The sequence below is a fragment of the Chiloscyllium punctatum genome, chromosome 8, assembly GCF_047496795.1.
Source record: "Chiloscyllium punctatum isolate Juve2018m chromosome 8, sChiPun1.3, whole genome shotgun sequence".
Lineage (NCBI taxonomy): Eukaryota > Metazoa > Chordata > Chondrichthyes > Orectolobiformes > Hemiscylliidae > Chiloscyllium > Chiloscyllium punctatum.
In genome coordinates, this window is record NC_092746.1 from 34,343,145 (window position 1) to 34,355,153 (window position 12,009).

At 38.1% G+C, this 12,009-nt stretch overlaps 1 protein-coding gene across 9 annotated transcripts in view; it reads left to right on the plus strand.

Moving 5' to 3' along the window:
* The window catches only part of snx13 (sorting nexin 13), a 188,986-nt gene that overhangs the window by 136,137 nt on the left and 40,840 nt on the right, over nt 1–12,009 (plus strand). For all 9 annotated transcript variants that reach the window (XM_072575355.1, XM_072575356.1, XM_072575363.1 and 6 more), the window contains 3 exons: nt 2,251–2,444; nt 7,341–7,445; nt 10,641–10,773. In XM_072575355.1, the coding sequence (XP_072431456.1) occupies nt 2,251–2,444; nt 7,341–7,445; nt 10,641–10,773 (432 nt within the window). The remainder of the gene's footprint in view (nt 1–2,250; nt 2,445–7,340; nt 7,446–10,640; nt 10,774–12,009) is intronic.

The window sequence follows — 12,009 nt, forward strand, 5'->3', positions numbered from 1 at the left end:
AGTATTGGTGGAGAACAAAAGTACAGGAAGCTAAGGAGAGTCCACCAACATTATTACCTTGGGCTGATGGGAAGAATGGTGATGGCCTATTAGGTAGGGATGAGATGATGGAACCTGATAAACATGACAAAAAAGTGGGGTTATCATTTGGTACAACTTATTGCTAGAAATCTATTCTTTTGAGCTAAAAATTGAGATTTCTATGTCTATGTTTTGGAAAACCTGTCAGGCATCATCAATGTTGATTCTGGAGGTGCAGAGGACATTAGTTTATACCTTGCAAAGTTTCTACAGAGTTTGACTTAAAAAGGCATGTCACTGCACGTAAACACTAGAAAGGAGCAGCCTTATTATTGCTATAGAATGGTATTGAATAAAATAAGATCATAGACACAAAGCAGGTTTAGTCCATTGGGCCCATCAAGTCTGTTCTATCATTTGATCATGACTGTTAGGTTTCTCAAACCTATCCTGCTGCCTTTTCCCCATAACCCTTTATCCCCATACCAGTCAAGAATCTATCTTTGACTTAAATACACTCAGCGACTTGGCCTTCATAGCATTCTCCAGCAATGAGTTCCATAGATTTAACCACCCTATGAAGAAATTCCTCCTCATTTCTGTTCTAAGGATTGTCCCTTCACTCTGAAACTGTGCCCTCAGGTCCTAGTCTCTCCTAGCATTGGAAATATCTCCAAGTCCACTCTATTCAGGCCTCTTAGTATTCTGTGAGCTTTGATCAGATTCCACCCCCGCCCCCCCCCCCCACCCCCACACCCTATCCTTCTAAACTCCAAGTACAGACCAAGAGTACTCAACCACTCCTCATACAACAACCCCTTCATTCCAGGAATCCTTCTTGTCAAAGTCATTTTTACCAGTTCCAACACTAGCCCATCCTTACTTAGGTACAGGGCACAAAACTGCTCACAAAATTCCAAAATATGGTCTGACCAAGGGCTTTTTAGGTCTCATATTTGCTCTCAAATTCTAGCCCTCTGGAAATGAATGCAAACGTTGCATTTGCCTTTCTGACTGCTAACTAAACCTACATGTTAACCATAACAGAATCCTCTTACCTTATTTAACAGCCTCCTGTATGGCACCTTGTCAAAGGCTTTAGGAAATCCAAATAGATCACATTCACTCGATCTCCTTTGTCTATTTGTTACCTCCTCAGAAAATACTAACAGATTTGTCAGGCGTGGCCCCCCCCCCCAATCCCCAAAACACAACCGATTAAATCATGCTGACTCAGTACTCCACAATCTCATCATTATTAATGAACTGTAAAATCTTACCTGCAACCAAGGTCAGGTATTAGATCTCATGTTTTCCAATGAGAGTCGAAGTCCAGTGATAGATTCAGGTCCAACTTCGTTATAGCTTAGGTTTTCTTTTCAGTAAGACACATAAAAAATTAAAGCATACACGCCCCTCTTTTTGATACTATTGGTCAGTGGTGTTGGGTTATTCCTTTGTGATTGGCTCTCCAGTACAGCACCTTTAAAGAGATTGTCATGCTGGTCGTCCAGACCCAGTTGTGATGATTTCACAGACTTTAATGTTTGGGGGGTGGGGCGGAAACACTTCTATTGCCTGAATCGTTTTATTTTGGTGATTTTTCTTATATATGTGGATCATAGCTACTATGGAATCTATATCTACGATTATCTGAAGAATCTTAACTAAAACCTACTCTTAATATTGTAATAGGTTGATTAAACAGTTGCTTCTCTTGAATTATTTAATGTAAAATGTTCTTATCTATGTAAGAAATTGCACTTGTTCATTCCATCCTAGCCAGTAACTTGATTGAACAGTCTTGCTATTGATCGACTTGCTGACACTACATGAAGAAAATATTTTTCCCCAGGCTCACTATCTACTGTCAGCCATGTTCTGCTGCAGAGTTAGTCTGGGGCAGTTGTTAGCCATTTTGTGCCACACTGCCATGGGCAGCCCTAATATCAGTCCATAGTTTCCGGTCTGTTGCCACCTCTCTCTTCTTAAACAGGGGTATTACATTAGACACTTTCCAGTCTTCTGCAAGAAGCAAATATTTAGTTTTCCGACAGTGTTCAATTTAATTTGGATTTTATTTTTGTTTGTTTAACTTATAGAATTTATATTATTAGACGTAAAACTAATAAAACATTTACGAGAAATTATTTAATTGGGTCAACTTACTAAATGAAACTGATTAAATTGCCATAGACCATTAAAATGTGACTATTTTCCTGGGTGCAGATTATATGCAGCAAACTGGGGGACAAGCACATCTCTTCTTCTGGTTAACTGTAGAAGGATACAGAGTTACTGCACAGCAGCAGCTCGACGTTTTGCGAAGTGCACAAAAGGATGGAAAAAGACAGAGCAATCAAACCAAAGGATTGCTGCGTGCTGCAGCTGTTGGTGTTTATGATCAGTATTTGTCAGAAAAGGTAAATTTGTATTATTCTCTTGGCTTGAAATAGACTCCTTAATATGCTTCCTAGTATCATTCTACATTTACTGGTCAGACTGTCTTATCATTTTAGTCAAATGGTTATGACTGGAATTCTACTTCAGAAACTTGAAAGTATATTCTTGCTGGACACTTATGTAGCACTTTGATGTTGTCTTTTGATTGAAATCTTTACCTGGTTGCTGATTCCAATTTTCCATGCTTATGATTTCGAAAAGAGAAAGGAATTCCTCTTGAATAGTTGGCCAATATATTTTATTCATTAATCAATCTTAAAAATAAGACACTTTATCATATCATTTATTGTCTGTGGGGCTGAATGTCTTGCTGTAAAATGCTCTTGTGAAGGAATGATGTTGTATTTCAAGTTTGAATGTTATCTTTACCTTTTGTTCCTTATAATATTAGGTTAATCGAAGTGATAACCTCAATGAACTGTTTGAACTTGGACTAGCAACTTGTGACTGTCAAGTTAATTCTCCATCAGAACAATAAGGAGTCATCATAATTTAATAATTTATCCAGTGATTTTGAGGGCAAGGAAAATATTTTGACTTGTGTTTGCAACCCACTGAACGAAGAGTTCTTTCGGTTCATCTCAATGCTAAACTATCATCTCCCCGTCCTGAGGCTTGTGACCCACCATTCCAGACTTTCCAGCCATTGCAGTTTCTTCCCAGCATTGACAGTATCACTGTCAAGCCCTTTTCGAATGTTTTATGTTCCACTGCAATCATTTCTCATTCAGCCATGTTTGTTCAGAAAAAGCTCCACACAGTCACCTGAGGTTGGAATTGAACCTGGGTCCCTGGTGCTGTGAGCCAGCAGTACTGACCATTGAACCACTGTGCACATGGATCAACACAACTAATGATTTCTGAACAGTATTTAGGCTAATGAATGGCAGGTTTAAAACCGTGATGAGGAGAATTACTTTTCTGAAATGTTTGTGAATCTGTGGAATGGATGCTCGATACCAAATAAATTTATTGAGGAGAAAATAGATTTTTAATTGGTAATGGGTTAAAGGGTCATTGGGAGTGGGCAAGAAAGTTCAGTTAAGGCTGATTCAGCCGTGATCATATTAAATGGCAGAACAGACTCAAGGGCTGATTTATGTTTTTATGTTCTTAAGAATCTGGGCTCTGCGCTGTCACCTGATTGAGTAATTAGAAATCTGTTCTTTGCTTGATCTCCAACAAAAGTATGTTCCTGAGTATAGTCTTGCCAAGACCTAATTGTATAATTGAAGTAATGCCTCTGTGCTCTTGCTCTCAAAACTCTTTGCTTTAAAATCTCACTTACAATTTGTTTTCCAATTACTCATTGTATCTGCATGTTAGCTAACCTTTTGTGACTCGTGTATGAGGCATTCGGGTCATTCTGCATACTAACATTTACTAGTGTCTCCTTTTCAAAGCAAATGCTTTCTTTTTTTTAATCGAAGTAAATACTTCATATTTCTCTACATTCCATCTGCTGCATTATTGCTCACTCATTTAACTTCTCTACTTCTCTTCACAGCATTGTGCACGTTTCCTTTATATATTCATTGATGGAGATTGAAGTCCAAATATTGATTCTCGTAGTATCCCACTAGTTGCAGCCTGTAACCTGGAAATGTCTTGTCAGAAATACTACCTTTTCCGAATTATAGTTATCTCAAATTTCACTGCTTTAACAGTCAATCAAATAATGAAACAAATCCAACAATGTATATGTCATAAAATACTGGGTAAAGGCAAATTACTGCGGATGCTGGAAAAGCTAGACAAAGGGTCAGTTAGCCTCGAAACTTCAGCTCTTTTCTCTCCTTACAGATGCTGCCAGGCCTGCTGAGATTTTCCAGCATTTTCTCTTTTGGAATGTATATGTCATTGTCTTTTTGACCATTAGCCTAAACGTCGCTAAAAGTACTGCATCATCAAGACACTCCATCTGAAACTCTGTCTTCTAGTCAGTAATTCCATCCCATTTCAGGTTAAACTAGACTGCTGTTTGCAATTCAGTAACCTCTTTAATGCTGAAAACTTCCAAAACCATTTTCTCTGTCACAGGACTGCCTATGCTCCCACAGTCATACACTACAGAAATGAACGCTTCAGTCCAACTCGTCCATGCCATCCAGCTTTCTCAAACTTAACTAGTCCCATTTACCTGCATTTGGCCCATATCCCCCTCAACCCTTCCTAGTCATGTATCTGTATAAATGACTTTTAAAAGTTGTAACTTTACCTGCATCTACCGCTTCCTCTAGCAGCTCATTCAATTTACGCACCACCCTTTGTATGAAAAAGTTGCCCCATAGGTTCCTTTTAAATCTTTCTCCTTTCACCTTAAACCAATGCCCTACAGTTTTGAACTCACTCTACCCTGGGGAAAATACCTTTTGTAATTCATCTTTCCTCATCCCTCATGATTTTATAAAACCTTGATAAGGTCATCCTTCAACCTCCTACGCTCCAGGGGAAAAAGTCCAAGCCTGTCCAGCCTCTCCCCATAACTCAAATCCTCTAGTCCAGGTGAATTTTGAATCTTTCCTGAAACCTTTCTAATTTAATATCCTTCCTTCAGAAGGGCAACCAGAATAGCATTCCGAGTGGCCCCACAAATGCCCTGTGCAGCTACACGAGTGTTCCAACTCCTAGACTCAATGATTTGAGTAGTGAAGGCAAACGTGCTAAACACCACCTCTAACAAACTGTTTGTCTGTAAAACTACTTTCAAGGAACTATATACCTGAACCCCGAGGTGTCTCTGTTCGACAGTACTCCCCAGGGCCCTACTATTAACTGTGTAAGTCCTACCCTGATTTGTCTTACCAAAATTCGGTTTACATCTTTAACTTGTATGCAAGGCCTATCATTTTACATAACTGTTTTAAAACTAATGGAATTATTGTCACATGTCCTAGACTGCTCCCCCACTAATATCTCAGTCACTTTGCTCTGCCTTATTTTGCAAAGAAAAGTCAAGTTTTGCACCTTCTCTAGTAGGTACATCTACATACTTAATAAAGAAACTTTTCTTGAACACACTTTAATGAATTCCTCCCCACCTAAGCTCTTGACACTATGCCAGTCCCAGTCTATGTTTAGAAAGTTAAAATCCCCTACTATTACAACCCTATCATTCTTACCAATGTCTGAGATCTCGCCACATATTAGCTTCTCAATTTCCCACTTAGTACTGGGGGGCCTATAGTACAATCTCATCAAAGTGACCATACACTTCTTATTTCTCAGTTCCACCCATGTAGCTTCACTGGACAATCCCCCAAGAATATCCTCTCTCAGTACAGTGGTGATAAGTTCCTCAATCAAATACACCACTCCCCTTCATCTCTTGCCTCCTTTTCTATGGCATCAATACCCTGGAACATTGAGCTTCCCATCCTGTCCCTCCCTCAGCCATGTTTCTGTAGTAGCTATGATATTCCAGTCATGTCCTTTGTTTATCTGCTCACCTGTCAGGCCTCTTGCATTGAAATCAATGCAGTTTAATTTTTCAATTTTACTTTGTTCTCTGCCCTGCTCTTGCCTGCCTTTGTCTATTTAACTTACTCCCATTAACTTCTGAGTCATCCTCAACCTTCTCTCTTTTTTTCACTGCTGCTTAAGATTTCCCCCCACTGTCCATAACCTCCCTTCCCTTGGTCCAGTTGCAGTTGAATCCCTAATTCAATCCTTTGTCACTTCAAGACTTCCTGTCTTGACTGGCAACTTCCTGTCCAGAAATCTCCATAAATAGAAGCTAATCAAAAATTATACTATCTATACCCTATCCTGTGCTATACTGCACAAGGTTCTGCTCGCTCATCACTAATATCATTCCTAACCAGTATTCACACCCAGATATTTTTGTCTCAAATACCTATTTCTAGTTCTTGATCTAAATTCCTTTATAATCTTGTTCTTTTCTATCTCTGAATTATCTCCATGCTTTCAGGTGCGTAGCTTTGTTCCCTTGAATTCACTGGCTGCATTCTTCATCACTCCATCTTCAGCCAATATAACCAAACTTTTGATGGCCATGCTGAATATTTCCTCCAAATCAAAACAAATTAGTATTTATTGTTAGACGTTCCACTAAAAGCTGCAGCCTGTTTTCTCTAGAAATTAGAAGGTTAAGGGATGACCTGATCAAAATCTTCATGATCTTTAACAGGAAAAGAGAGTAGGTAAAGATAAACTATATTTCCATTGGTTGGGGAATAGAGAACTTGAGGGCAGAATGTGAGAATTAAGGCCAGACCGTTCAGCTGAGATGTTTGGATGCACGTTTACATACAAAGGAATTCTCTTCTACAAATGGCAGTATATGTTGGATCAGTTGTTAATTTTAAATCTGGGATATTTTTTGTTAAGCAAAGCTTTCTCTGTGACTGTAAAGCTATCAAGAGGTATAGGTCAAAGGCAGGTATATCTTCCAGTTAGGACTCCTCTCATTTTTCTAAACTCTAATGAATGCAAGCCTAATGGGCACAAAATCTCCCCATAAAATCCTTCCCTACCCAGGATCAACCTAGTGACCCTACAATGCCAGTATATCTTTACTTAGATAAGTGAACCCGAACTGTTCACAGTATTCCAGTTTTGGTCTGACCAGTGCCTTGTATCATTTAAGCAAGACCTCCTTAACCATTACCCATTGTAAACTGAAGGGTGATATCTCTCTTTTTAGGAGATAGGATAATTTTTTTGGAGCAGTACCCTGTTGAAAAAAGGAACATGTCATGGTGAACAGATGACGACAAGTTAGGTCTGGTTCAATCATGTATTTGAAAAATCAATGTTATTAATGTTAATGCAGAAACAAACTATGTGGTGGTTCATAAATTGTTGAATTATCAATTTTTTTCCTCCTTCACCAGGCATCTCCAAGAGTCCATGTGGATGATAATTTGGTTTCTAAATTGGCAGAAAAACTAAATTATGAGGATACCACACCAGAGATATTTGATGATATTCAACGAAAGGTAGGTTTGAAGAAAAGCTTTCCCTTTGTTACTTGCCTTCCATCTTTGTCAGGTCTCTGTATACTTGTGCTTGAAGATGAATTTTCCATTGCCACCTTAAAGGTTGCTCTGTGATTGAGTGAAAGAGGGTTATATTTACAGTAGAGCAAAGGTTTTAGCAATTTTACATTTTAATAAATTGCTCTATTACTTACCTCCATAAGAGTGGACTGAATGTTCATTGGAGCTCTTTCAAACTGTAAGTTCTTGGAGTATTGAATGGTTTGTTGCCATTCGTGATTCTGCTTAGATTTGTCTTGTATCCTAACAGCAATGTTAAATGTGCATAAAATTGCCAAGAAATATTAATAAATTAAGCAAAAATGTGATAACAGCAAGTCCATTTCAGTGTAGGCTCTTTACTTTGGATTTAAAAAGGATGGAATAAGTATTTTCCAATTTGAATAACACTAGAAATAATTCTGAATCAAAGATGATTGGGGTTCCATTGTACTTGGATCACTAAAATATCATACACCAGAACAGGAAACATCAAAAGAGCTAATATAATGCTGACTTTATTTCTAAAAGTTCCGCTAAAGTTGTGCAGGGGGTTGGTTTGAATGCATTTGAAGTTTTGGACATCACACCTTTGGAAGGATGCATTGACTTTGGATATTGTGCTGTGCAGATGTGTCAATATTTGAACTCTGAAGATTAAATTACAAGAAGAAACTACATAAACTAAGGCAATAAAAACTGAAATAACTGCGGATGCTGCAAATCAGAAACAAAAACAACAATTGTTCGAACAACTGCGCAGGTCTGGCAGCATTTGTGGAGAAAAAACAGTTCATATTTCCGGCTCAATAGGTCGGAATCCCATTGGTTGTCTGTAAACTAAGGGAATGATTTTTTTTTTCAAATTGGGTTGTGGATGATCTGATCAAAGTTTTGAAGGTATTAATACTAAAGGGGTAGATAAAGACACTTTTCACTGATTGGGGAGAGGGGAAAAAGGAGGAGGAGGAATATAGAGGAGGCATATTCTAAAAAGTCAGATCCAGACCTTTTGGGAATTAAGTTAGGAAGTGTTTTTCCGTGAAAAAAGTGGTAAAAGTTTGGAATTCTCTGCAAGTTAATTGTTCATTTTTAAACCTAAGATTGAGGGTACATTTGGTGAACAAAAATCCAAAAGGACCTAAACTAGGGGCAAGTCAATTATTTTGCAAGTCAATCTTGATCTTATTAAATGGCAAAACAGTGTTGAAGAGCCAAATGGACTACTTCTGCTATGTATCATAAAATTTAAACCTGATTTTTTGGCAATTTATAAATAGAAATTCAAACATGCCACTGAATAGTAAGGATTATTTTGGACTTCAGAAACCAGTTTAGGAGTGTGGCTAGTTAAGAGCAATGACACTGACTCTTCACACTAACATCATTTAGTTCACTGTATCCTTCTCTACTGAGAAGCAGTGGTCTCTACAAACATCCTTAACCAATAACTCTGCCCCAATTAAAGTAAAAGGGAAACCAGAAGTCTGCTTCTCTAAGCTTTGGGTGTTATAATTAATCTTTAAAAAAAATGTTCTGGAAGCCTTTGCAGGTTACAGAACAATTAAAGCTAAATAATAGATTAGAAGTGGTGCCCAAAACTCAATTCGCTCTGAAGTCAGGCCTCAAATATTGTAGTAAAGGAAACCGTCTTGGCTACAGAAATGTTTCAAGTTAGTTCTTAAATTCAGACACAATGAAAACCCATTGATTACTGACTCAAAGGCCAAGGATCCAAACTTAAAATATATATTGAAAAAAAACAGTTTACATCACACTAGATTCAAAGGATCCTTCTCCCTTCTGTCATTTTACATTCGCACGTTGGACACCCATTAGAAAATAACGAAGTGTTGCATATAACATGTGAGTTAGATTAGAATTTTTATTTTAGCTATATTGAGGGATAGAAGAAGTCCACAGAGGTAATTTGTTTGGATTTCCCTGTTGACCAGGAGAAGTAGGATTAGTTGTTCAAACCACTGGAGAATATATGCTCTTCTGGACTCCAGAAATCTTGGGTTCTCTCTCCTTTTTATGCCATTCCTGCCAATCAAACTATCTTAATACTGGGAACTGTATGCGTTGGTCTTCAATTCTGGCTTTCTCCCAGTCTGAATTCTGTTCCTTACACTGTCCAGACTGTGATTTACTCCAAGGAAACCAAGAAGCTATGTGCAGATGAGGGCCAAATAAAATTGGTGAGGCTTCACATTGACATTGCTTGCCCACTCTCTATATTAGGCTAAGAGCATCAATAGAATTTGTTCTATTTCCAGCCTTTTCAAGATGCTAAATTTGCGCATTATTCGTTTCTGTTCATTTTGTGGCTACCTGTGGAGTTTGACATATTAAGGAATCATGAGTGTGAAATTATTAGTTCACATCTTCCCAGCTCCAGACAGTCAGATGTGGGCCATACCATGATGGAACAGAACATCAGAAACCCTCTTTAGTTCCAGTGCAGTGATTACACTGGAATTGCCAAGGAAGCTTGAATTTCTGAAGGGCTATTAGCCAGTGTGTGGAACGTTCCAAAACTCTGTTCAACTGAGTTGAAGATCTCAAAGGATTCCGATTCACTTCCATTGATCATTAATCAGGAAGTTTTGTTATAAACTACAATACTGCAGTCACTCCAAATCCCTGTCCAGCCACAGCTGAGTAACATCCTCCCTCTCCTCCCATTGGTTAAGCAACCTTGCCATCTGACTGTCTACATACCTAATCCCTCACCTATCTGTCACGTAGCCCTCTCTCTCTCTTTTGCCACCTGCATTTACCTATGTGGCTTCTCTCAGCTTGTCAAAGAAACTTTGCAAACTTCTGAACTTTGTTTACTTACTGGAGTACAGTAGGAAGTGTTGTGAAAAAGGGCATGGCTTCTGAAAAAATGTATTCTTGAGTGTATGCATGGTTCACTACACTGTATGAATTGGGAAGGATCCTGCATCATAAATCAGGCCTCAAAAGATGTGTGCAGATAAATGATTTTTCGTCTGATCTGGCTGAGAAATAGGGATTCTGGCCTTGATTGGCAAATTTTGGCCATTAATGTTTGCTGCATTACATTGCATGTTAAATATTAAGATTTATGTACAAATGTAGGAAGTATTATGTCTTAGAAAACTAATGTTTGTTTACTTTTTTATGAAGGTCTATGAAATCATGCTGAAGGATGAGCAATTCTACCCTTCTTTCAGGCAAAATCCGCTTTATGTGCGGATGTTAGCTGAGTTAGACATGTTGAAAGATCCAAGCATCAGAGGGTCAGATGATGGCGACTTGGGTATGTGAAAAATTTATAAATACAGATAATATTTTGTTGCTACTGTTAAATGTTACCGTAATATTAAATACAAAATTATCTATTGAGATCTTTTCCTACCGTATATGCAGTACTTCATATTGAATGTTTAAACTTTAATACCTGTTGCATGTATCTGAACCATCTTTATTAGAGCAAGGCACATGCAGATGCAACTAAAAGATAAACCACAAAATCTTAATTCTGGGAATTTATAAGCCTAAGACATAGAGGAGACTGTGTTTGTGTACCACAAGTTTGACCTTGGTTTCTGATTGGTTTCCTTGAACAACCAGATACACTGAACCGTTGGACTTTAGTGTGTAAGTTTAGAGTACTTCATTGTCTGTACTTTGTGTAGTTTAATCTAACCAATGTTAGACAGATTTTAAAGCTTACAGTGCTAGTGCTTTCACAAAACAGGCTGGACTCACATTTCCCCCTTAACAGTAATATTCCATGTAATTTCTTTTTTGCTGTTTGTGTCTTATCTGTCCTGCACTGTCCTTTAAAATTTGCTACATAATCAGACCTCAAATTTAATAGCGTTGATGTTGCCTGCTCGCTCCCTGTATGGTGGATTCCATTTGCTACAGGGCCACATTCTTTCACCACCTAGAGGAAACATTGGATGGGAGCACTTTCAGAGTGCTCAAAGTTGAGTTCAGAAAATGTGCTCACTGTCAAATTTAGAGGATACGCCACAATCACTGCATATTCGTTGAGTGAGGAATGAAAGGATTTCATGAATACAATAATTCTTTAAATCGGAGGACTGGATGCTAAGTCAGTGAAAGGAAAGTGGCTGAATGAGATTCCCTTTGTGTAGCAGTGTTTGAGATGGGCCTATTCATTGTGCATAAAAGGGAGATGGCTGACCGAGAGAGCATTGTATTAGTTGAGTCTAACAAATACCAGTTAGTGCATATGAGAAGCACAGGATATGCAGTTGTTTAATTTTATAAATCAAAAAATACTAGTTTCTTTAGTAGTTCCGTGTTATGAAATCTTTCATCCCTGGCATCTTCAGTCAATTTCCATTGCATCTTTGAAGACCTGATCAGCTACTAAATTGTAGTATCCAGACTTAGCCACAATATTCCAACTGAAGCCAAACTAATGTTTGAGAAAGGCTCATTGGAACTTGAGTTTTGTACTCTAGAGTCTTGCTAATAAAGCCAAGGAAACTATAAGTCTGATACAGACTTAGTTTCTTTT